This window comes from Candoia aspera, chromosome 4, assembly GCF_035149785.1.
Source record: "Candoia aspera isolate rCanAsp1 chromosome 4, rCanAsp1.hap2, whole genome shotgun sequence".
NCBI classification, from domain to species: Eukaryota; Metazoa; Chordata; class Lepidosauria; order Squamata; family Boidae; genus Candoia; species Candoia aspera.
The window spans coordinates 80867387-80894766 of record NC_086156.1 but is presented as its reverse complement, the minus strand read 5'-3'; the positions used below and the strand labels follow the sequence as shown (position 1 = coordinate 80894766).

At 41.2% G+C, this 27380-nt stretch overlaps 1 protein-coding gene across 1 annotated transcript in view; it reads left to right on the top strand.

Moving 5' to 3' along the window:
* The window catches only part of ARHGAP23 (Rho GTPase activating protein 23), a 169787-nt gene that overhangs the window by 105857 nt on the left and 36550 nt on the right, over positions 1 to 27380 (top strand). Inside the window, exons 4-8 of the mRNA XM_063300754.1 lie at positions 1580 to 1672; positions 4758 to 4836; positions 11277 to 11331; positions 20150 to 21737; positions 24799 to 24954. Of these exons, the coding sequence (XP_063156824.1) occupies positions 1580 to 1672; positions 4758 to 4836; positions 11277 to 11331; positions 20150 to 21737; positions 24799 to 24954 (1971 nt within the window). The remainder of the gene's footprint in view (positions 1 to 1579; positions 1673 to 4757; positions 4837 to 11276; positions 11332 to 20149; positions 21738 to 24798; positions 24955 to 27380) is intronic.

Here is a 27380-nt window from a genome sequence, read left to right as displayed (position 1 = left end):
TGCATCTGTGATTCAGCTCTTTCCATCTGCAAAACTGCTGTAATGTCACAAAATAGAATTCTTGATATGCAGGCAAAGAACATCACCTTTATAAATGGTCTAAAGCAGTGAAAGGCATATTTTTTTATCTACGAGGATACAACATTAGCCTTCTGCAGTAGCCTTCAAGGGCCACAAGGAAGCAGGGCCAGGTCCTACCACGCTGTTTTTGTACAGGGGATCTCAATCTGGAGCAAGAGCCACACCTTTTTGGAAAAACAAAAAACAAAACAAAACACCACCCTCCAGTCAGGACTCTTGGGGTTTTTTGCCTTTATTATGTGGAGAGTAAGGAAACCATAAAACTTGTGGGCTGCATTCATTATTTACTTTGCCCTAAAGTAAATGACTAGGTAGTTTTTGGCAATATAATTTTTTAGTATAGGTCTCCCAATCCATCATAAAATAGAAGTCAAACAATTACAGATGTCCTTCTCTATGTTAAAATCACAGCTGAGTTTCCATTGCATATGTTTGAGTAAAAAGAAAAAAAAAGAAATGTGTAGTTTGTTTGGAAGGCTTGGAACCGGATATATTCCCATTGTACCATAGTGCTGTTGTACTCATGTATTATAAGCATCTAGATTGGCAAGTCCCTCTTCTCCAAAGCAAATCCACCCTTCCCTAATTTAGGTTCTTCCAGCTATGTGGACAGGAACCCCAGAGTTCTCAGCAATGCTCATGTTGGCTGGAAAATTCTGGGAAAGGATCCATATGTCTGGAGAGTGTCCAAGGCTGTCTTACTTTATTCTGGTTTGCAATCCTACCTGTACAGTATATGTCTCTTAAAAGAATGACATGAGATCCAGGTCCTGGAGTTTGAGGGGCAATCTCAGTATTTCTTCCAAAGTCACTTGAAGAGGATCCGTGTGAAGTCAGCTAAGTTTAATTAACCATGCTAATTTTTGTTCTCTTCCCCATTTGAAAGACAGGGTGCAATTCCAGTGCCTTGAAGCAGGATTCAGAACTGAGCAGACTTTGTGCCATCAGAATGCATCTTTTCTCTTCGTCCTTCATAAAAATAATTTGGCTTTTCTGGATGCTGCACTTAGTCACCTTTAAGAAGCAGGCACTGGGTACCGTTTGAATAGTCAAGTCTGGGCAGTGTTAGTGTAGTCATGGAAAACAGCTGTGTATCTTTTGGATTGTGTGATGTTGATGATGTACCATCAAGTCAGTGTCAACTTCTAGTGACCATATAGACTTTTTCCAGAATGATCTGCCCTCAACCTGGTCATTCAGGTCTTCCAGTGATGTACCCATCGTTGCTGTAATTAAATCCATCTACCTTGCTGCTGGTTGTCCTCTTTTTCTCTTTCTTTCCATGGATTTTATAATACCGTATGGTTATTTTTCAGGGAATGTTGGAATAGTGTTGTATGAAGTTCCCATTCCAATTAATCTCATAGACGCCTGCCAAGCAACTCAAAGCTTGTTGTCATAATTCAGGTCTCAGAATTCTGTGTGGCTTTATCATAGAATATGTAAATAATAAGACTCTTGATACTATATATTTTTTATTTTCATCATCAACATACAGCACCTCCACGGAACCGTCTGGAACCCATGGACACCATCTTTGTCAAAAATGTAAAGGAAGATGGGCCAGCACACCAGGCTGGTCTCCGAACAGGTGAGACTTGAATCTCCTTATCACAACTGTATGCTATTCTCATGACATGATTGACCCAGTTCCCCCATCCCCATTCAGTAGACTATCATGCACCATCAGCAAATAATTGGGGGTGTTGGATCTGTGTTGAAGCAGCCATTTTTTCTGCCTTCCTAGTTGTCACCTCCTGCCCCACTCCCTTTTCTTTTTTCCTGAACTGGAGCAGAAAGAAAAAAAGAAAAATTCCATGTGCCACTGAAAACTTTTAAGGAGTTATTTCCCACTTTTCTGTTCATTTTTCACTTCCTGAAGAGTAAAAATCAAACCAGAGATGAAGTGTCTAGGGAGATCCCATTTTCACTGAATATCTCAATTTTGTAAGAATTAAGGGATAGTTAACCTCACATCAGCAGTTCCCTAGGCACTGTTGATGGGACAGTGGACTAAGGTTAACCCTATGCATGGCTATGCCTTACCTCTTAGGAGGTTAGCTAATACACTAAGACCCTCTTTACTGGCCCACTTAAGAATTTTGTATAATATGACCATTATGTGGAAGTACCCAGAATCAATTCTCACTGGATTTTCTCCTCCTGTTTTCTCATGCTGAGCCATTTGTGGGTCTTGGTGTTAGTAAGCTAAAAAAGAGCTCTGTGTAAATGTGGGAAATGCTTCATGTTGCTGCCATATACAATTCATTTCCCCCAATTTTCCTGGTTTTTCTGTACACTGCAGTAGCCTCAGAAACCTGAACATAACTCTGATGCTATTGTGAATATAGTTCCCTTGCCAGACAGTAGAACTCAGACAGAATATGCATCCACTCATGCAGACTACAGATGCTCCCAGTTCACGTTCCCTTGAATGAGACATGGCTGTTGCTCACCTACATAGCCAGATTACCCCAACCTCTCCTTTTGCTTGAGAGAGAAAAATGTTGGTCACTTTAAAACTCAGGGAGAAGCTGTGAACTAAATTTGAGAAAGAGTGGGGGCTACCATTTCCCCACTGCCTCTAATTAATGTTTCAAATGCCAGGAAATAATTAAGTCCAGGCAAAAGGAAGTAGTGGATATTTGATTTAAGAGGACTGTATCTCTGTAAAAATAGGTGAAAACATCCTAGCTGGGAAGTATGCTAGGTTTTGTTGATTTTCTGTGTTTGTGATGAAGCATAAAGCATTGTTCCCTACCATTCTTTATTTCTCTATATAAATCAGGAAATGGTGTGGAATCTCAGCCTTCTTACCCATCTATCACGCTCTGTATGAAGATACCAAATTTTCTCTAGAATCAGCTTGTAGTCTTCAATATTGATTAAAACCCCTAACCAGTCTCTTTTTTAATGAGACTTTAGGCAAAAAGGAACCATTTATAGTAGACCTCCACCATCTTGGGGTCTGCTTAGAGCATTGTGTTTTCTAATTTTCCTTTAAACAGCTGTTTTATCACGATCTGCACAGTTCAGTAATGTATCCTAATCTTTGGATGTTTTCGTTTTGTAAATTTTAAAGTTTAGGACAGGGGTAGCAGTTTATCTTTTTAAATGAAGTTTTGTTTTTTTATCTGTAGTGAGATTGGTCTGTTTCCCAGCGAAGGAAAGATGGACTGAATCCTCTAATCACATGCCTCTATGCTACATGGCCAGGAGGTTGCTCTATTTAAATTTTTTTTTTGCATTTTTACTTTTTAATTGCCAGAAAGACGGCACAGGTTAGCTCTCTCAGACACCAGGGAAACAGAGCAGATGCAGGTGAGGTACCCTCTGGAAAATAGGAGGTGGCAACAGAAAATACCAGACAACAACTGTACCCCCAGACAGGAGGTGAAACCAGGGTATGAAGACCCAGAGGTCTTTTGGGATAAGAAGTTTGAGATCTCCATCCTTCTACTCTACAAGCTTGGCCATTGTGCTACAGGTGCCCTAGCTGATCCCCTCCATTTTCTCCTTCTGTTGGCCCTTCATTTCCAATTACTATTCTACTAGAAGAAATGTACTAATCATAGTTTGTCAAACTACTAATATAGTCATAAAGGTTTCCAACACATTTCTGTTTTCAGAGTCATTACTGCTGAAGTAGAAAACCTTTTTGGACTGAGTTGTATTTGGAATTTGGAAAGTATGGGGCAGAATGCACTCACTAAATGAGAGACTTGCTTACTCTGAGAGACTTGCTTATTCATAAATTCCTACCATGGGGGGCACTACCAGTCACAAAGCACCCATTTACCAAAAGTTGAATTAGACACTTCCCCCCAGATGCTTTTTATTATCTCAGTGGCATCTTTGTGGGGCCCAAAGGCATTGTTGCCAATAAATAAGTAAGATGTTATTAATTTGCTTTGCCAGCTTCCTATTTTTTTAAAATTAAAAGAATCTTTTAAAAAAGTAGATAGGGAGGGAGACTGTCAGTTTGTTAATATGGTATTGCAATGATCTATAGGCATTACAGCTGTGAATGTATTTTTGAAATATATGCCAAACATTTGGAATTTGTCACTGTATGAGGAATTGCAGATTTACCAAACATGAGGTGCAGCAATCTCTCTCTCACACATATTCTCCTCAATGTTGGAAAGAGTGTGATTCCAGATTTACAAACTTAGATTGATAGTAACCTGCTTTCTGTTTATAAATTGCCTCTCTGTCAGTGTAATGGAAAGACTGATCAATATTATTCCATGTGTTCAGGTGTTAACAATGTGTTTAAAAATGGGCCCAAATGATTTCCTGCATCAGTGATATAATATGCTTTTGCAGTTTCCTTCTTTTTTTCTATTTTCTGTTTGGTTTGTGTTTTTTTTTACCTTTTAATTAGTTTTGTTCTTTTTTAGAAATTAAAACAGTAACTTTTTAAAAAAAGCAATTACTTTATTCAAAAAAGCATCAGTTATATTTTTAAGTGATGCTGTTTTTAAAGTGCTGCATTTCTTACTGGAAAGCATCTTAACTCAGGTTTTTAAAAAAAAATAATAATATAGAATAATATACGGTTTTGTAAGTGTGATCAGTAAAGTATGTTTCCTCTTCTCTCTTCTTTGCCTTCAGTGCAAGATGTGATGGATGTAAGAAAGTTGTGCTTTCTCAGTTTCCCATCTTTTTTGCAGGAGACCGACTGGTTAAAGTAAATGGTGAAAGCATCATTGGGAAAACGTATTCACAGGTTATCAGCCTCATACAGAACTGGTGAGTTATTTCTACCATCTTGCCTCTTACAGAGATGTTAAAGATACCAGTACCATCCTTTGGACTTCATAGCACTGGGAAGCAAGGAACAGATATAATGGATTCTGTCAGTCAGATGGGTGAAAACACATGAAAAAAAAAAAATGTGTTAGGCCTAAGGTCACAGTCCTTGAAGCTGCCATTTTCCTTCTTTTTTCTTTTTTTCTCCTCTTCTCATATGCTGTGGGAGGATGGTAAGGCTATCGTACCCGGCCTGCAAACATTCTGATGACCACCAGATTGCAGCAAAGCATGTTGGCCTTAGAGCAGGGTTTCCAAAACTGTGAGGTGTACCACCTTTGGGGAGGTGCAGAGTCCACGGGAGGTGTGAAGAACCTTTTAGTTCATCGTTACAATAAATCCACCTTTCCCCACAGTTTCATCGTATTGTTTTCATTGTTTATTTGTGTTCATTTGGGTGCTTGGATTTTTAGGGGAGGTGTGTACCTTAAGATTACACTAAAGGGAGGTGTGATGGCAAAAGGTTTAGGAACCCCTGCCTTAGAGGATGGTGGCTAAGTCTTGCAGAAAAAAATAAACCTAAGTTAGTCATGTTCTCCATTGTCTTCTCTGGCAGTATGATTTAATTGGCCTTTGGAGGGAAGTACAAGCCTTTCCTTTGCTCAGAATTAGAATGGATTAATGCTGTCCAAATCAGTCTTTGTCCTGAGCTTGCTAAATATGGATCCAGGTTGCCACCATTCCAAGTTATTAGAGTCTGTTGGCTGCATCCTTCTGCTTTCTTCATCTTACTTCCCCTCATCTTCCAAATGTCAGTGACATGTAGAGAGTCAGTCTGGTCTAGTGGTTAAGGTGCTGGGCTAGAAACCAGGAGACTGAGAGTTCTAGTGCCGCCTTAGGTATGAAAGCCGGCTGGGTGACCTTGAGCCAGTCACTCTCTCTCAACCCAACCCACCTCACAGGGTTGTTGTTGTGGGGAAAATAGGAGGAGGAAGGAGTACTAGGTATGTTTGCCGCCTTGAGTTATTTATAAAAATAATAAAGGCAGGATAGAAAATCAACAGACAAAGAAACAAACAAACATGGGATTTGCCCACAGAATGATCACTGGGCTACTAACCATCACAAGTAGCCATTCCGTTGGATCTGCCAAACAAATTGCCATATGATTCCTTCTCTGCCCAAACTGTTTATTTTGGCTGCATTTGGGGGAGAGATCCAAATACAAAGCCTACTCTGTTGGTCACCATTTTGGTTCCTCTTTTTCCATTCACCTCAGTGGCCATGTCAATTATTCACTCTGCTCTCACTTATGTGACTTCAAGAATTTGAAATTTCTTGCCTTCCCCTTTCCTCCTGTTATAGATTTGGGTGGTAGGAGACAAAGACTTTCCCCTGTGGCAGGCAGTCTGTTTTCTTTAGAAGGGCTCTCTAAAAACAGTTTCAAAGTCAAATTAAACCTCCCGACACAGCCTAGTCCGCCTAGTTACTCAATGAGCTTCTAAATTCTTCTGCGAAAGACCCACCCTTTAACTCAGTTCTGGCAATAAGGGTAGAACTGGTCATCTGGGATGTATTTTCCCAAATCCAAAGTTTCAGAATTTAACCACAAAAAAAAAAGTGGTAAAAATATCCTGATTAGAGATGGGCACAATTGCCTTTTGAAATTCTCTACCCAACCTGAAGAAAATTGTTTGGATGATTCCTCAAAGTTTCTTCAAAGAAAGAGAAAATCTCCAGCAGTTTCTCAAGAACACGTCTCCCCCTAGTGGTTATACTAGCACACTTCTGAAAAAGCTCCATGGGAGGAATTCATTCAAGATGTCATTCATTCATAGGTGTCTGGTGCAAATCAGGATGACATGAAAATGGCCAAATGAATGTTGTGGTGTTCTGACATGCCCCCCCCCCCAGCCTTTTGTACTTGTGTCTTGACATAGCAAGCATATATGCAGCTTGTGTTGAGACACACAAGTTGCCATTTGCCTCCCATTACACCACTTCCCACAGATGTCCATGCAACCATTGGAATTTAATACAACCTATTGATGGCTGAAAGCGAAGAGGAACTGAGGAGCCTTATGATGAAGGTGAAAGAAGAAAGTGCAAAAGCTGGTTTGCAGCTAAACCTCAAAAAAACCAAGATTATGGCAACCAGCTTGATTGATAACTGGCAAATAGAGGGAGAAAATGTAGAAGCAGTGAAAGACTTTGTATTCCTAGGTGCGAAGATTACTGCAGATGCTGACTGCAGTCAGGAAATCAGAAGACGCTTAATCCTTGGGAGAAGAGCAATGACAAATCTCGATAAAATAGTTAAGAGCAGAGACATCACACTGACAACAAAGGTCCGCATTGTTAAAGCAATGGTGTTCCCCGTAGTAACATATGGCTGTGAGAGCTGGACCATAAGGAAGGCTGAGAGAAGGAAGATCGATGCTTTTGAACTGTGGTGTTGGAGGAAAATTCTGAGAGTGCCTTGGACTGCAAGAAGATCAAACGAGTCCATCCTCCAGGAAATAAAGCCAGACTGCTCACTTGAGGGAATGGTGGTATTAAAGGCAAAACTGAAATACTTTGGTCACATAATGAGAAGACAGGACACCCTGGAGAAGATGCTGATGCTAGGGAGAGTGGAAGGCAAAAGGAAGAGGGGCCGACCAAGGGCAAGGTGGATGGATGATATTCTAGAGGTGACGGACTCGTTCCTGGGGGAGCTGGGGGTGTTGACGACCGACAGGAAGCTCTGGTGTGGGCTGGTCCATGAAGTCACGAAGAGTCGGAAGCGACTAAATGAATAAACAACAACAAATTTAATTTAATGACAACATGGAAAGTCAACATGTTGACTTTCAGACAGATTTTTACACTAAAAGACAGAATGATCATACACACTTTTGGACATTTCATAACTGAGTAAGTGCAAGAATATCATAATCTACCATGACAGTTTTTCTGAGAACCTTTTCTTCTTTGTGAGAATTTCTAAAATAGATTCCGTTTCATCAGATTGTATGAAGATGGTTAGAGAAATGCAGAAGAACTTATCTGCTCACCACTAATCTTAGAAGAACAAGGTATAGCTTAAGCACACAACTGTGTAGGTGAAGAAGCTTTTAGTGAGAAGTTTTCTTTAAAACAGTGCAACCAAATGTTAAGATAGCGAAAAAAGGGATTTATTTGAGAAAGGAAATAACGAATACAGCACTCTAAGCTAACATTGCTGAAGTCATCTGGTTATCTGTTTACTCAAACAAAGTATTGAGCTTCAGAGTTCAAACAAAGTATTGAGCTTCAGAGTTTATGCAGAGATCCTTGCAAACTTGATTCAATATTTCACTGAAGATCTACAGGAGTCCCATACACAGGGCCGCAACTGGTGAGGGGCAAGTGGGGCATGTGCCCTGGGTGCTGCGCTGGGGGGGGAGGGCGCCAAAATAAGTGCCGGGGAGGCGCAAAAATGAGTGTGGAATCCATGTTTGCCCCAGGTGACACAGACCCTCGTTGTGGCCCTGCCCATACATATTTATAGAAATATCAGACCCTATAAAATCCCTTCCTGTCCTATCCCCCTACTGCTTTACCAAAGCCAGATTGTTGTTTGCCTCCATTAAGATAAATTCTTTATACGTCAACCCTAAAAAATATTTAGAAGTTATTGCTACCCATTGTAGAGCTCTGCATTTTCATTATTAAAATGGTATAGTCCTAATAATCATAATCATAATTATAATCATAAGTTTAATGGAGATGTATTTATTTCAATATGTTTACTCAGTTTGTCTATACTGGCATGTCTCTCTTCAAGTAGCCAATATTGGAGGCAACTGTAATTTTATAATTCTGGCTTGTTAAGAGTTGAGCAAGCCAGAGATATTGTTCAGACATAGCACTGAACAAACAAGGAGCAGAGGCTTTCTGACCTGCCTAGTCACTTCTCCTAACAAGAGGAGCCGAGCAAGGGCAACCAAGAACACTTGTTCATTCACAATAAGCCCACTGCATAGCCTGTTTTTTTTTTTTTAATGTGGCATTACTTTTAGAATCGCAAATGGAACATGGGGAGGCAAACCTGACCTGTGAAGGCAGTCTAAATATAGTGTCTGGGGAACGTGCAGAATGAAAATCAATCCAGCTTGGAATGAATATATAGATATATATAAAAATGCCTGGCCCAGAACTTCAAAGGCATGTGGAAAAAGACAACCTAGCCAGAGGAAAATAAACAGGACAACCGCTAGGCAGACATGTTCAGAAATTAGATGAAAATATTGCTCATTAGAAGATGTATACCTCTTACAAAAAGTTTGATGCGTACACTTTTTTTCTGCTCTTTCTGATTTGTGGTTCTCTTCCCAGTTGTCTGGGAGCATATGGGAGAAACTGGAGCTGGAAAAATCTTGCAAGCTTGATTGCCACCAAATCCATGACTGGCTCTGAAATTTGGAGCTGGTATTATTTTCCATTTCATAGGAAATGAATGGTTGACTTTCCTACCTGAGGTAAAAAAGATGAAGTCAAAATAAAAGGATTGGAAAAATGAGGATCTGTTTGGCCTAGCCTCAGTGCTGAAGGGAAGAGAAAATGGAAGACTCCTTAATTGGAACTCTATTTGTTGAATCCATAGTATATAATGTGGTTGCAAGATGTGGGTTCTGAGTCAGGAGATTGCTGGTGCAATTCCATCCCAGCTGAGAACTTAACATGTATTATGGGAGACAAATGGCAATTATTGACTCACGATTCTCCTTGCAGCTAAGGGGTAATTTCTACTGAAAGAAATGTGATGCAGTCTCCTTCTATTGGTCAGTCCCAATGGTTTTAATTCCAGAAACTCTGATTACCAGCGTGAGAAAAACTGTGTGGTGACCTGAGAGGGCTGGTGCCAAATCAGAATGAACAGCAATAAGCAAAATGGGCTATTACTATAATAAACATACCTTCTCTCTAAAACACTGTCTTTCCCCACCTGTACCTGCCTATGCATTTGTACTGCTGCTGGAGGAATCTCATTTAAGGAATGCATTCCCAAGAGAGAGACACCTCTTACGGTATCAAGCAAAGACACCCCTCCCCTTTGCCCTGTTGATCGTAAGCCATCCATTCATTTTGATGTGCTACTTTGGTTTTAATTCTCCTGTGACATTTAAGTTTAACTTCTGATGTTTTAGTTAGTTTTTTGTTCTATTCCTTTTTTTAAGAAAAAGAAGTTTCCCCAGTTGTATTAATAATTGAGGCTGGGTTCAGATAGACCAAAAAAAAAAGGTTGCAGTGCAACTGGTTTTCCATAAAGATGGAAGAGAGTGAGATATTATCAGAAAGCCATCTCTAGGGAGATTCCTATATTCTTAGATAGGATCGCATGAGATTTTGGCCCTGTTAAAATAATTTACATTAAAAATGTACTTGGGGCATTAGGCAAAATTGTCTGAAGGTATTCATTGCCTGGAAAGACTGCTGACCCCTGTAGTTAAATGTATCTGGAACCCCAAAAATGGAGGAGCATCATCGCTATCATGTGTATGGGTTTAATGGAAAAATACAATGCACAGAAAAAATAAGCATTTCCTTCTCTCCATTCTTTCTCCTTTATTCAAAAATCTGTTTTTCATTAAATGGAACACATTTTAGAGCAGAGGTGAGGCATCTATGTCTCTCCAGATGTAGCTCAACTGTACCTCCAAGCAGTTCCACCCAGCGTAGCCTATTGTGAAGGAATGGTAGTTCAGCAATTGCTGGTTCCCACAGCTTCCCCCATCCTTGCTGCAGGGTTTTTTTAAATATCTGCTCATAATGTATAGATTGTCTCTCATACTGAGCCAATGAGGGGTCACTTGGGAGGATCATGGGAGTAGGACAAATGCTTTTCAGTATTAATCCCATGAAATTACTACATAATTTTTTTTTCCTTATGGTGGTGCTGTGAGCTTAGTGGTGGATTATAATATATCATGTTTCATAGCCATGGTATGCTGGTATTGGTTTGGGTAAAAGAAATGTGATGGTGTATTCAAGAGTCAGCATACCTGGAGAACAATAGTGCCCTTAGATATTTCTAGACTCTGAATTTAGCAATCCTGTGTGTTTGTGCACGGAGGCTTTTTAAATGTAATCCAGCCAGATTCTAAACTGGAATCTGCCAGATGTATTAGATTACAACTCCTGTCTTCCACACCAGTATGGCCAAAATGATAATAGGCTAGGGATAATGGGAAGAGCATAGTCCCACACATTCGGAGCACACCAAGTTAGGAAAGCTGGTGGGAGTGTATCAAACAGAACACAAATGTGTTGCGGCAGCCTTGACAGTTTGGGGTCTAGATGTCTGTCCTAATGTCTGTCTTTGAGCGTAGCCCTGTTTGAGCTCTGTTACAGTGCAGTGCGATAGAGAATTCCTAATCACCATTAATCTGTTTTAAAATGCCTTCTCTCCTCTGCAGTGAAGATGCTTTGGAACTCTCCATTATGCCCAAAGATGAGGATATTCTGCAACTGGTGAGTGCTTTGCCAGTGCCAAGAGATACCCTCTTAAGCGTTGGCTTGAGAGCAGGTTGGACTTGATGAATGTTCCCGCAAGTATCTTTTGAAGGTCTACTTGTACATATGCATGCACAGAGTCACACACACACACACACAATATTGTTTTGAAAGAAAGAGGACCTTCATGGATGAAGCATTTGGGCCAAAGAATGGCAGATGGAAGAACTCTATGGTGGGTGTTCAGAGTAGACCATCAGGGGTTAAACAGTCTTGTTTTTTTTTATTCTTGATTAATTCTCTGTTCTGAATTTCTCGTTTCTGAAACCATTAAAAATACCTGTTGTTTCTACATAAAACATGCCATTGGCTCAGAAATTAGACTGCAGCAGCCAGAACAGTTGTTGTTGTTTATTCGTTTAATCGCTTCCAACTCTTCGTGACTTCATGGACCAGCCCATGCCAGAGCTTCCTGTCGGTCGTCAACACCCCCAGCTCCCCCAGGGACGAGTCCGTCACCTCTAGAATATCATCCTTGGTCGGCCCCTCTTCCTTTTGCCTTCCACTCTCCCTAGCATCAGCATCTTCTCCAGGGTGTCCTGTCTTCTCATTATGTGGCCAAAGTATTTCAGTTTTGCCTTTAATATCATTCCCTCAAGTGAGCAGTCTGGCTTTATTTCCTGGAAGATGGACTGGCTTGATCTTCTTGCAGTCCAAGGCACTCTCAGAATTTTCCTCCAACACCACAGTTCAAAAGCATCGATCTTCCTTCTCTCAGCCTTCCTTATGGTCCAGCTCTCGCAGCCATATGTTACTATGGGGAACACCATTGCTTTAACTATGTGGACCTTTGTTGTCAGTGTGATGTCTCTGCTCTTAACTATTTTATCAAGATTTGTCATTGCTCTTCTCCCAAGGATTAAGCGTCTTCTGATTTCCTGACTGCAGTCAGCATCTGCAGTAATCTTCACACCTAGAAATACAGTCTTTCACTGCTTCTACATTTTCTCCCTCTATTTGCCAGTTATCAATCAAGCTGGTTGCCATAATCTTGGTTTTTTTGAGGTTTAGCTGCAAACCAGCTTTTGCACTTTCTTCTTTCACCTTCATCATAAGGCTCCTCAGTTCCTCTTTGCTTTCAGCCATCAAAGTGGTATCATCTGCATATCTGAGATTGTTAATGTTTCTTCCAGTGATTTTAACTCCAGCCTTGGATTCCTCAAGCCCAGCATGTCGCATGAAGTGTTCTGCGTACAAGTTGAATAGGTAGGGTACTCCTTTCCCAATCTTAAACCAGTCCGTTGTTCCGTGGTCTGTTCTTACTGTTGCTACTTGGTCGTTATACAGATTCTTCAGGAGGCATACAAGATGATTTGGTATCCCCATACCGCTAAGAACTTGCCGCAATTTGTTATGGTCCACGCAGTCAAAGGCTTTAGAATAGTCAATAAAACAGAAATAGATTTTTTCTGAAACTCCCTGGCTTTTTCCATTATCCAGTGGATATTGGCAATTTGGTCCCTAGTTCCTCTGCCTTTTCTAAACCCAGCTTGTGCATCTGGCAATTCTCGCTCCATGAATTGCTGAAGTCTACCTTGCAGGAACTTGAGCATTACCTTACTGGCATGTGAAATGAGTGCCACTGTTCGATAGTTTGAACATTCTTTAGTGTTTCCCTTTTTTGGTATGGGGATATAAGTTGATTTTTTCCAATCTGATGGTCATTCCTGTGTTTTCCAAATTTGCTGGCATATAGCATGCATTACCTTGACAGCATCATCTCGCAAGATTTTGAACAGTTCAGCTGGGATGCCGTCGTCTCCTGCTGCCTTGTTATTAGCAATGCTTCTTAAGGCCCATTCAACCTCACTCTTCAGGATGTCTGGCTCTAGCTCACTGACCACACCGTCAAAGCTATCCCCGATATTGTTATCCTTCCTATACAGGTCTTCTGTATATTCTTGCCACCTTTTCTTGATCTCTTCTTCTTCTGTTAGGTCCTTGCCATCTTTGTTTTTGATCATACCCTTTTTGGCCTGGAATTTACCTCCAATGTTTCTAATTTTCTGGAAGAGGTCCCTTGTCCTTCCTATTTTATTATCTTCTTCCACTTCCGCGCATTGCTTGTTTAAAAATAATTCCTTATCTCTTCTGGCTAACCTCTGGAATTTTGCATTTAATTGGGCATATCTCCCCCTATCGCTGTTGCCTTTTGCTTTCCTTCTTTCTTGGGCTACTTCTAGTGTCTCAGCAGACAGCCACTTTGTCTTCTTGGTTTTCTCTTTCTTTGGGATGTATTTTGTTGCCGCCTCCTGAACAATGTTGCGAACTTCTGTCCATAGTTCTTCCGGGACCCTATCTACTAAGTCCAGTCCCTTAAATCTATTCTTCATCTCCACTGCATATTCCTTAGGGATATTAGTGAGCTCATATCTAGCTGATCTGTGGGTCTTCCCTAATCTCTTTAGTCTGATCCTAAATTGTGCAAGAAGAAGTTCGTGATCTGAACTACAGTCAGCTCCAGGTCTTGTTTTTACCGACTGTATAGATGTCCACCACCTTTGGCTGCAAAGGGTGTAGTCAATCTGATTTCGGTGTTGTCCATCTGGTGAAGTCCATGTATAAAGCCGTCTCTTATGCTGTTGGAAGAGAGTGTTTGTTGTGCAGAGTGAGTTCTCTTGGCAAAATTCTATCAGCCTATGTCCTGCTTCATTTTGTTCTCCCAAGCCATGCTTACCTGTAATTCCATGTGTCATTTGACTGCCCACCTTAGCATTCCAGCCTCCTGTGATGAAAACGACACCTCTTTCAGGCGTGTTGTCCAGTAGGTGCTGCAGATCCTCATAGAACTGCTGTACTTCAGCTTCTTCAGCATCTGTGGTTGGGGCGTATATTTGGATCACTGTGATGTTAGATGGCTTGCCCGGAATTCGAATTGAGAACATTCTATCGTTTTTTGGATTGTATCCAAGCACTGCTTTAGCCACTTGACTATTAATTATGAAGGCTACTCCATTTCTTCTGTGGTCCTCTTGCCCACAGTAGTAGATCTGGTGGTCATTTGATGTGAAGTGGCCCATTCCAGTCCATTTCAGTTCACTGATGCCCAAAATGTCTATCTTTAATCTTGACATCTCACCAATAACCACATCCAATTTGCCCGGGCTCATAGATCTTACATTCCAGGTTCTAATGGTGTGTTGATCCTTAGAACATCGGATTCGCCGTTCACCACCAGCACCGTCGGCCGCTAGCCGTCCTTTCGGCTTTGAGCTAGCTGCGTCATCACGTCTGGGGCTAGTTGAACTCATCCTCTGTTCCTCCCCAGTAGCATTTTGACCATCTTCCGACCTGGGGGTCTCATCTTCCGATGGTATACCGACATATCTCTGGTTGTACTGATCCATTTAGTTTTCACAGCAAGAATACTGGGGTGGGTTGCCATTACCTTCCCCAGGGATCGCATTTAGTCTGACCTCTCTGTCATGACCTTCCCATCTTGGGTGGCCCTTCACGGTTTAGCTCATGGCATCATTGAGGTGCTCAAGCTCCAGCACCACGACAAGGTAATGATCCTTTGCTGAAGGCCAGAACAGTATGTACTGCAAATAACATAGGCAGGCTCCACCCCAATATTATAATTAATGTTTTCTTTTGGGGAGGGGGTTGAATGAAAAAGAATACATCATTTATCAAGTGACTAGCGGTGTCCTTGGTGCTTGTTTAGGTGAACATTCCCCCTCCTTATTGTCATTCCTTCCCAGTACTCAAGGTTTTCAATGTGTGTTTTAAAATGATGTTGCCCTTCCATTCCCATCAGAAGACATTTGTGCTTTAACATATGTGCATTTTGTAACATTGCCTATTGCTATTTACTTTCAGCTAAAGCTTATTGTAGATAATATTCTCTACTGCAGGTAATGAGAAAATGGGACCATTTCTCCAGGCTTTGAAGCTCATCTTCATATATAAGACTAGAAATTTGCTTTTTTCCCCCTTCAAAATAAGAATTGAGATTTCTAGGTATTTCATTCTAGAAATTGTGCTATACTGTATGGCACACTGACATCTTTAATCTTCACAACATCTCCATCTGGATTGAGTTTGTGTTTGCAACAGGGGGGTGTTTTTTTTTGCAGAAGGACTATTCTTGGTCACATTGTACACTCAGGGTCAGTGACAACTGTCTTGCTCATGGCTCCTAGTGAGCCCAAAGAAAGAACTCCTGTATTTCCTTTCCAAGAAACTGGGAATGTTAAGAGACTCTCCCTTTCAGGGTTATTTAATAACATGAAGACAATGAAGGTGATTTACAAATTGGACTGTATGTCCCAGATTTATAACAAGATCAGATTCCCAGGGTATAATAGCAAACAGAGAAAACACTATATTAGTCCATGATTTAAAAAAAAATGAACAAACAACAAAACCCACTCTTACTGGGCCTTAAAAGGATGGACAAGCTTTGGAGTTCTCCATGGCTAGAATTCTAAATGAGGTGGTATTCAAGGCAGGGGACGAAAGTAGAGCCCCCGGACCTTCTGCTTGCTTGTATCATTTGATCTGATGTAGCTGGCCTGCTTCAGATGTTGCTGGCTTAGAAGTTCCAGCATTCCTTAAAATTGGACCTGCTGACTGTGGCTCCTAGGAGTTGGAGCTCAGCAACATTGGGAGGGTCACAGATTTCCCATTCCTGCTTCAGAGGCTTGGGGCAGCATGTTGCATTATCTGCAAAGATCCACAGGAACTTTGGCATTACTTTTTTCTTTTTCTTTCTCTCCTATTTCTTTTTCTTTATTTCTTTTTCACTTTCTTACTACTTTTCTCTATTCCTTTCTCTTCAACTCAAAATTAGTATTTTTATTCTGTTGAAAACATCGTTAATAAAAAAATTACACACACACACACACACACACACACTATTTTCAACCCCAGGAGCTTGGATTACAATAGCCTCTCGGCAACCTCCAAATCCAAATGAAGGCATTTTGGAAGTGCGTTGAGCACTACTTGCCTGCAATTAAACATTGGCAGAAGGGGTTACAGCCAGAGATGCAGTAACTCTAGGTCTGTGCAAGGCGCTGTTACCCAAAGTTGCTTTTGTTTTTTCACATCGCATAGCAAAGGAACCTTTGTGTGGCTTCCCCCTGCCCCGGTGCCTCACAGGGGTGTGTCGGCATTCCTGTGGTGCGGAAGCCGGCTTGGCCAGCCAATGGGAGAGGCTGGGGTTACAGAGTGACTCTTGACAGGATGCATGAAAAGACATTCTTGGCTGTCTTCACCCCTCCCACATCGAGACGTCCTAGTTTATTTCATTTTTTGGAAAGCAACACTTTAAAACGAAGATTGAGAAAGAGAAGAAATGTTAGCTTGGGCGTTAGAGATTCCCAGGGGAAGGGAACATTTCTCTTTTTGAAGAAGGGAGACCGAGAGTGCGCAACAAAAATATGGGACTAGAAATACAATAACAGAAGAGGCAAAGGTAATGATTTTAAATTCTAAGCATTTCATCCCCGTAAGAATAAAGGTTGTGGTATTTATGATGGGCCAGATCCTGGCCAGAACTAGGGTGCTTTTTCCTTGGCAGGCAGAAAGGCTGGATTTAGATCTATGAAGAAGCCTTGCCACCCCTGAACAGTACGTAGAATAGAGTGGGTATATATTTTAATGGACTTGTTGTCCTGCCTCAGGATTAAGCAAGAGGAGTTGAGTATTTAGTTAGCGTTGCAGGAGCTGCTGCCAGGCAGAAATAAACGCCATATAGCGTAGAAACTAGCCTTATTTTCCTCTCCTCTCCTCTCCTCTCCTCTCCTCTCCTCTCCTCTCCTCTCCTCTCCTTTCCTTTCCTTTCCTTTCCTTTCCTTTCCTTTCCTTTCCTTTCCTAGCCGAGGCCTGCTTTCAAACATAGCTCCTGTTTTGGAACTTGGCAAGTCCCTGGCTTGAAATATGGTTTCATCTAACAAGGGCAAGTTTCCAGCGTGTGATGGAAGGCCTGGGCCAGGAGCAGCTGAGAACTTTTTGGTCCTCAGCATGTTGTTCAGGCATTATTATTATTATCTAACAAAGGTCATTCCATGGTTTGCAGTGGATGGGTAAGGAAAAAGGGGCACCTGTGAGGTGGGATAGAAGCCACATCTGTATTCTTCCAGGCCATCTCTCAACAAATCTGATTAGACAATTTCCATTGTGATGCAACTTACTTTTCGGTGCATACACAGGATGTCCTAGTATGACTTCCAGCCTGCAGAATGTTAGATGTGAAATGAGTCAGCCCATTTTTCATCCTGAAGTTCGGAGATTTATACATTTCTTAGCTTTTTTTCCTTTCTCTTTCTCTTTAATGGAAGACGTAGCCTTACCCTGATTCCTTATGGTCATAGCTTCAGGTTGCTCTGAAGTACACACACAGCATCCATTTCTGTAAGGGATTTTAAGTATTAACAACTCCCTGGCAAATCTCCAGCGTTATTTTCAACTTTCCTTAAACTCCAACCACAGGAAATCTGGTGATTGAGAAAGGAGGGAGTTGACTTTAATACAGTATTCAACACAGGTTTGTAGCACGGTATGCTTAAATAAGGTGAAAAATAAATATAAGGCTGCAATCCTATGTTTACTTTGGAGCATGCACCACTAAACGTAATGGGAACTATTTCTGAGAAAGCATACCTAGGCTGCCACTGCATAACTTTTTGAGAATCATAAACATTCTTCCCTGATAGGTCTCTGACAATAGAAGTTAAGGGGCGTGCTTTTCAGAGTATTGGGGCTTGTTTTGGAGAGCTTTGGGGAAGGCTCCCTTGGTGGCCAGCCCCTCTAATATTCCCCATTCCTTGGGATTATTGGCACCCTGCTTGCCAGAGAACTGACAGGCAAGCAACATGTCATGGGTCTTCCTTGGTGCTATACCCACCACCAAGTTTCTTGCCTTCTCAAAAAACCAGTGAAGGGGAGAGTAGGCAGAGGACCACTAGCCACTCTCTTTCAAAGGTCTTCTTGGATGTTTTTGCATCCACATTCCTATCTTTGCTTTTGAATCAACCTCTGCATATGAGAGTCTATATCTTACCACATTTATACATTTAAAAAAAAAATTCTATGTCACTTGCTTCTGTTCTGTTGGCCAACCTGACATACAAACACACGTATACCAAAAAACAGAACTTAAAAAAAGAAAGAAAGAAAAATATGTTCTAAAATAATATGAACTAAAAGTTCGGCAACTCCTTTACTGCCAGCAATTGACTGGACTGCTGTGTAATTACACAGCACCTGGTGAATTTGTAAGTGTGTATTAAGGAAGGTGTGTGTGGCCATGGCAATGTTGGGAAGCTTCTTCTACTCTAGAAACTGGAGGGACTCTGTTGTCATGGAAGGTGCAGATAATAGAGTCTACTGGAAAGAGGATCAAGGAGCTGAATGACAGTGATGCTAACACATGTGAAAGTCTAGGGGAAGAGAAAGAAAGTCCCTCAGAGAGTAAGTTCAGCATGGGATGTGTACTCTGGACTTCCACTTTTAACTTCCAAAAACAAGTCAGTGGTTTGCTACAGATCCCTAGCATTAGCAGCTAGTTTTGCTAGAGGGCTAACTTTTGAATAAAATATGATCAGTTAAGGCACCTGTCCTCAAAACACTGAGGGAGTGCTTATCAAACTGACAAATTAAATAATTTGAAAATAATCATGAAATTTAGAAGTATGAAATTGTTCACATAGGAAACAAAAATCAAATGCAAACATACAGGGTTGTGGGGGTGGTAATTGGCTTGGTACCAGTAAAAAAAATGGAACAGTGGTTGATTGTAAACTTTGCATCAGCCAGCACTATAATATAGCTCAAAGGAGGCAAATGCAAATATTAGGCTTCATCAATTGAAGAATAATTCTCAAATTATGAGAAGTGTTCCGCTTGTTTTTGCTCTGGTCAAATCTGTACCTCATGCACTGTATCCAGTTCTGGGTACCACACTTTAAAAACGATTCTGAGACATTGAATACATTCAGAAAAGGACATCAAAGATTATCAAGGAACTAGAAATTAAGCCCCATGAAGAGACTGAAGGAGCTTCATATATTTAGTCTTGAGAAAAGATGACTTGGGGAGATACGATAGTGTTCTTTAAACATCTGAAATGATGTCACATGGAAGAAGATCAAGACCTGTTTTTTCTTATTTAAGAGTGTTGGACATGGATTATTTATTTATATATTGGATTTGGAGGCCTCCCAAGTCCAGAATGACTCTGGGCAGCTTACAGCATAAAACAGAGAAACAACAAAAAGGAGCATAACAAATCACTGATGGGGCTCCACAACCATCCTGCCTGAAAACCTGGGAGAACAGCCATGTTTTTAAAGACCTCTGGAACATCACTGGGGTGGGAACTACACAAATTTCTGGGGGGATATCATTTAACTTACAATTTAACCTATGGAAGGCAGATTCCAATTGAATATTAGAAAAAAAAAGTCTTGATGGTAAGAGCAGTTCAACAGTGAAATCAATTATCCAGAGAGGTAGTAGTCTCTCCTACATTGGATATGTTCAGTTGGAGGCTAGACAGCTGTCTATCTGAAAGCTTTAATTTCGATTCCTGCGCTGAACAAGGGGTTGAACTTGATGGCCTAAATGATCCCTTCCAACTCTGTGATATTTTTTTTAATTGATAATTCAGAGAAGTATTATCAATAAAAAAAATCAGAGTTTAAATACTCTGTGATTGTAAAATAATGTGTCCATATCATTTGCAACCTGTTTGCCTGTGTAGATAAACAGTTGACTCAATAGCTCAGTTTTCTAGACTTACCGATTTTTCCATTGTTCCTTTTTCCAGGCATATTCTCAAGATGCATACTTAAAGGGCAATGAACCATACTCTGGAGGGGCACAGAGCATTCCTGAGCCACCACCCATATGCTATCCTCGTAAAACTTATCCGTTCCAGTCAAGACCCTCTCCCCGGGATGTTTCAGCAGCTGAGACTTACCAGGGACAACAGGAGGATAATAGGCAGTCCTACCATTCAGGATCCTCAGGCCCATCTTCTCCTCTGAATAGCACTGTAATCCACAAAACTCATCCAAGTGCCTGGACTGAATCCAAACAGAGTTTCAGTAGCAACCATTCCAGTCCTGCCCACTGTACAGAGGAGGTCCAGTATGGAATGACTCAACGGGCACCTATTCCAAGGCATATCCCAGCTTCTGGTTCTTTCTCCCACTACTCCAATAGCAGTTGTCCAGGTTCTATAGCCTCCCCCTCACCTTACATTCCTCCCACTTACTCTATGCCCAACCACGGCTGCTATGGACCCCCCAAACATCTTCCTGATCATCGCCCTCATGGTGGATTGAAAGATGCTCACCGTGAGGGCAGGCCCTCCCGGGAATGCATTGGAGCTGGACCCAAATCTGTCAGCCATCTAGAATGCCAGCAGGCCTTGTCCAACTGGATCTCGAGCCAAGTGCCACGGCGAAGCTCTTCAGAGGAGCGGTGCAGTGCTATGCCACCTCGCTACCGAAGTGTATCGCAAGACCATCTGGGAGATGTTCCATCCTCCCGGGGATGGTCTCATAGTGCTTCTCAAGAAACTTTAATCCAGCCTTTGGCTCATGATAGCTGGAGTTACCGGGCAAGATCAGATAACTATCTGGTGAAATATGGGCAGTCCATGGAAGCTCTTGAACAGGCTGACTTGATTTCTCCTAGTTATGGGAGATGTATATTGCCATCAGACAGGTTTTACCAGCATGGGCAAATTAACCAAGCCCAGCCTAATCACCCAAATACTTGTATTCCTTCTGCCTCTTCCAGAGATCCTCCCTCTGTACATGTGCAAAAACATCCTTCTCAGCCCAACCTCCAGAGCATCGATGACTCTGGTTATATTGGCTACCGAAGCTACAGCCCATCATTCCAGCGTCGGACGGGCTTGCTCCATGCTCTTTCTTTCCGTGATGCTACTTTTGGAGACCTTCCAACGTTTAATATTTTTCAAAGGCAGTCAAGTCAATCAACACCATCTTACATTGAGAAGTCTTTGCCTACTGCCATGCTCCCAAGTGCTCCTTCTACTTGTCAAGACCCTTTCCTGGCCAGCAGCCCAGAGATCCTAATGGACCAAAGATCAGCCAAGCAGGAGAATGATGTGAAACCTTTTGAGCAGATTTCTCCATCCCAAGCTATGGAACCATTGCAGTCTGAAGCTGAGGAGAGAAAAGATGAGGTGGTTCTTCGACAAAAGCCCCCAACTGGACGTAAAATGCCTCCTCCTGCAAGACAGATGAATTTTGTCTTCCCCAGTGATCTAAAGGAAACAGACATTTGCGATCCACCGGTGCTGGCAGCCAGTAAAGAAAACAAGAGGGGAGTGGCCCCTTTGGCTACACCAGAGGATTCCCTTGCATTCATCCCATTTATTGGTAAGTTGACAAAGCAATACTTCATGGAAGAAGGTGATTGACTAGTGTAGAGTTGCTATTGTGTTTTACCTGGTGCACTATTTCAAGATCATTTGAAAGGTAAGCATAAGGCCAGTAAAAGTTTCCTAGGAAGAATTCCTCAGATCACTAGGATAGTGATTGATGCAAACCTATTCTTTCCTGTCTCCTTGCTCTGAGTGAAATTACTATTAAAAGAGTGAATGTATATTGGACAGAACTAAAGCACTTACCTGATAAATAATCACCAGGGTCCAAAGTGATCCTGTGATATCCTTTCAGTTCTGTGATTCCAAAATCACATTTCTCCTTCCCCAAAGCTCAACATGTTTGGATTAGATGGGCAGCTTCATGAAAAGTCCCACTGAGAGGAAATGAAAAGGCTTGTCTATGTTGTCATGTACTGTATAGCATATAGTATCATTTAAACAGGATACATTCGTCAAGATAGCACAACTTTTGTGTTTGTCTATTCTTTCAATGGCAAATGAAGCAGAAGCAGAGGCAAAAGCTATTTATGTATCTGTCCTTGGACCCAAAGAAGTTGTCCCTGTCCTTTATTTGTGCTTTTTCCTTATGTCAAATATATGTTTTTGCTCTTTTACTTGAGATTATTCTTCATAATCAATGTATATGTACAAGCTGAACCTCATGGGGATGTGTAAATCAGTTAGACAGCTATGTTATGTTAGAGTCCTAGAGTCTAAAGGATATGGTATTTCCAGAACAGATTTTTGTTAAACAATTCCTTTGTCATCTTCATAACATTTTTACAGTGATGTCCAAACATTACTAATAAGCCTACCATAAAACAATCCATTGGGGGGAAAGAGATAGAATAACTGTGCAGTGTTTAGGCCCTTCTGAGTTTTACAGAGTGGGTATATGGCTGTAGTTTACATTTATGGGAGCTGCACAGCTGCAGAAAGGCAGTATTAATTTTATTTATTTATCAAATTTTATCTCTGCCCATCTCCCCCCAAAGGAGGGACTCTGGGTGGTTTTGCCAGTAATTTTGCCAGTAATTTTCAGGAAATTCTCAACAACAGTATCTTTCTCTTCCAATCTGCCCTCTTCTGGCTGTATAACAACATTAAGAATGCTAGTAGCTTATTAGTTTGCAAACCAGAACTTGAATACAAATGGAGGACCCACAGTAATTGATGGATGTAAAGGAGCAGAGATGAAAGGGATTGTGTGAAGGCACTATTCTTTGCCACTGCGGTCATGAAGATCAAGACCAAGATGTCCTGAACCATATAGTCATGGGATAAATGAAACTTGCCCTAAGTAATTGTTGGTATTGTTTGCCTTCATGCCTCTTCCCTCCCTGGTTTCTGTTCGGTCAGGCTTTATCATAAAGACCTAAATAAGATACTTGCCACTGAGCTGGGTTAAACAAGGAGAGTGACAGGATTATCTGAGTGGCCATCTAATGAGATTGGATGGTTCCTTGTGGAATGGAGTAGGTCTTGATCTCCTTGAAGCAACAATATGCAGTCTTTATCCAGCTTGTCCCTTTACTTACGAAGAGGAATTAAACATTTGTGGTACAACAGGGGTTTCTCTGCACAGCATTCATTGTTATTTTTTCCAACCCAATGAATTGCTGCAAAGAAATTATGTAGAGGGGCTCAGGGCCCCCTGTCTGTCCATCATCACAATAACTCTCTGAAGACAGAAAGGAAATTTGGTATGAGGAGAGAAATTGGCAGAAGAAAGGTTGAGTTAAAAAATGGCCCAGCTTGGAATGTGGCCAGTTTCTCCATTTTAAGTCCTCCTCCTGATCATGTGACTAAGAGCTGTGCGTACGCAGTCTGCCTTGCACTTTCCAGCTCATACCCATACAGATGCAACACAAGAGAAAAGGAGAAACACACATAAGCACAACATTTAACATGGAAAAAATGCAGACACCTCCTATGTACACTGCTGGTGAAGAGGTTGAGAAGAATTCAAAAAGTCATTCTTTGCAGTGCCTAAAATATGAACAGGGGTCTTGTTCATATTTTAGGCACTTGTCTATAGAGTCAGTGTTGAAGTGGCGAACTGAAATTGGAGAGCTTGTACCCACTTTTTTAAATGATCTATCAGCACATTAGCTTCCCTTCAAATAAATACTGTATATGTACAGTTTATATCCTATGAAAGATGATTCCTCCCCCATCTGCGCAGAGAATAAGGGAAGGGGAACTTACCTTTATAAAAAAGGTGATAGGGGCTACTTGGCTTGATGCAAAGAGAAGGATGGAATTTGGGTAAGGTGTATGTTACTTTCTAGTTTCCTTCCTCTCTGTTTCTGTAAAACGCTGTTTCTTTACCATGACCTCTAGTCTACCACACCTTATGCCACAACCATCTCTTCTTCAGGTTGCTTCTCTCTCCTACGATTCCTATTTATATTTCAGTGTAGCTCATGTTAGGCTGCAATTCTGCTTCTATGCAGCTGTCCAGTACCCTGAATTTAATCACCCACCTTCGTTCCATCTCTTAGTAACCTTTTCCTAAAAATCCGCAGTCATGGGTTGTACCATTTAGAGCTGATTCCATGTTTCTATGAGAATCTAGGAAAAAGTCTGCCCTCTTTGATCCATCTTCCTTGCTGGTACTTTGAGGACTAGGGACCTTGAGAACTAGGTGCCACCATTCTTGTGTGGGTGTCACAGGAGCTGGCTTTTTCCCCATCTCTCACTGTCCCCTTCCTTCACTGTTTAAGATGAAACCCCAGTGGTTGAACATGATTAGAAGATGTCAACCAGAGATCTGGAGTGAGATATCATCACTATGTTGATGATTCTCAATTACAAATCACCACCTCAGGTCCAACTGAGTTGCTGTGGAAGTCTTGCCTCATTGTCTGGAGACAGTGAGCGTCTGGATGGGAGAAAACCGTCTAGAGCAAGGCGGGAACTTTAAGAGCAGATCTCGGACTTTGCTCTTGGAATAGTTTTTAAGGTTGGAAGAATTCTTGGATCTATAGAACACTGTCAAAGGTTGGTCTCTCTACTGTCTCATCCATCATTTTATGATTGTTCTGTTTCAGATGAACCAACGAGCCCCAGCATTGATCTGAAGGCAAAGCACATCCCTGCTTCATCTGTTGTTTCCAGTGCCATGAATTCTGCCCCAGTGCTCTCTGCTAGCCCTTCTTCACCTACCTTCACCTTTGCCATGAACCGCCATTATTCCCAGGATTGTAGTAAGTGCTTAACCAACCTAGCCTTCCTCGAGCGCGAGCTATCCAGTCTGGATTGCAAACATCCAGAAAGCCACTGGATGACCACAAAGAGTTAAGGTTTCTTGATAGCTTTGCTGCCATCTATTGCATGTCCCGATTTCTTCAGCCCATCTGGTAGCCCTACTTTTAGCTCAGAATATCAACCTACTTCAGCTAACAGTGGTGAAAAAAAGAGAAAGACTGGCAAAATTCTTGAAATTAATTAGTAGAAGTTATGCTAGCTGTTACGGAGCTCCAACCCTGTCTCACCATCTCTCCCCCAGTTACCTGTATGCAATTCTTCACTGCCTGTAATACCAGGCTACTGCTTAACTTAAAAGCAACATTTGAGAAGTTGAGAACTCTGTTTCAGAGTGTGTGTATTTTTTTGAAAGCACTTTTTGTTAATGAATGTTAGGGCAAGGACTCAGTAAGAGCAGTTTGCTAAAATCAGTACCTTTATTATTTGTGTGGCGAAAAGGGTGTTGTTGTTCCTGTTCTTTTCCTACCCCATTCTGGATTATTATGATAAATTGTACTTATAATTGGGAGAGTTGGAATATAATCTTGTTCAAATTAAAAAAATACAGATTCACTCTAGTTTTTTTCTAGGAGAATTTGCATAAGGATTTTCTCCTTGAAGTGATTTGCTATGTTAAAAAGGAAAAAAGAAAAGATGGCAGTATGTTTACAACAAATTCCTCTGAAACTGAACCATAAGGAGATGCAGCTGGATGGGGGAAGGAAACTTAGAAAACCAGCAGCCTTAAGCCTTAGACTTGTGAAGCAGTTATTCCTAAGTTGTGCCTTAGACATCTAAGGTAGTCATTCTTAAACTGTGTGCTATGAGAGAATTGCCTGGGGATGTAGAACACAATAATTAGAACTTCTACAAGCCTGAATTATTCAACCATGGAGAAGGTCTCTGTGCGTGCGTGCATGCGTGCACGCACGCACACACACACACAGAGAAACAAAAGGTAGATATTTCTGAGGGCAGGTCACTTTAACTTTTCTACATTTGCAAAGTATATTCTTAGAGCTATAAACACACAGAGGGTCTTCAAGTTAAATTCAGTCCTTGAATCCCAAAAAATCTCATAGTTACAAGAAATTTGAAAAAGAATTCTCGCATTCTCTCTCTCTCTCTCAATGCTTGCTTGCTTGCTAAATTTTGATATCATATGCTGACATGAATACTTAATATATGTGTAGAACATTTCTGAATACATATGGTTTAGAATCCATATAGCTCAACTTCTTCACATCTTCTTGCTTATGAGAGCAGGAAGGAGATGTAAGATCTGAACTGTACTAAGAACCAACATAGCATTTTATATTGTGGCCTGCATGCATTTGTTCAGATATAGATGTACCTTTAAGAGGAAGGATTACAGGTGAAAGACTTGGAAGTGTAGGGAAGAAGGACAAGGTAGAACATAACTTGCCTTTCTTGTGAACATAATCAATTTAATGTCCCTCTGTAAGATATTAGACTACTGTAGAACAAAAGGCCAGTTCGAAGTGTTTCTTCAAGTTCTCATAAAGAACTTAAGTCAAGAGATAAGCAGAAGGAGTGGAAATTATGGATTTCATAGAGTTCTTGCTGATAAAGAGAATAATCGGAACTAAACTGAAAAGAGGCAAAATCTGACTCTACATCTTTGATAGATAGAGCCCACAGGTGATTTATTTGGTCATGTATTTATTTATTACAGTAATTTGTGGTCAGCCTAGTTTCAGATTCCAGCCCCCTGACCTTCATGTTGTCTGTAAGGACACACCTACAGCTTCTCCCCTAAGCATGATTGCTTACGGGAACATCAAAGCACTAAAATTGGGGATAACGCTGCTTTAGAGCAAGTTCTTCGCACTTGCCAAAAAAATGATAGGCATTTCCCTTGAGGTTCTAATTACTGCTTGGTGCTTTAAAATATGCTTCTCTTATTTACCTCCAAGTGGGTTAGGATGAGCCTCAGTTTTTACAGGGTAATATTTATGAGTAATTTTTTCATGGTTACCCCTTCTTGTAATAACAGTATATACACAGCCAAATGGCACAGTTGTGTTTTTGACTGAAAACTTGCTTTAGACCAATGTAATTTATTCTGTTGCCTGTGGATTGGCTTGTAGAAGCTCAGGGGAATATTTTCTTCACATTTTCCTAGACATGGGATATTGACAGAGATAGGATACGGAAGGTCTTAGAGATGGAACTCATTGTTTTCCTCATGGTCAAAATTATCTGAGGTGGCTATATTTGGATTCAGAAAGTGATTGCCCCCTCTGGACAATGTTCCCATCCACTCTAATACATTTTCCCATCTCCACACAGCTGTGCAAGCCAACCTGGTGCAGACCAATCTCTGTGGATCCAGGTGCTTGAATGAGATGGACCTTTTTGGTCC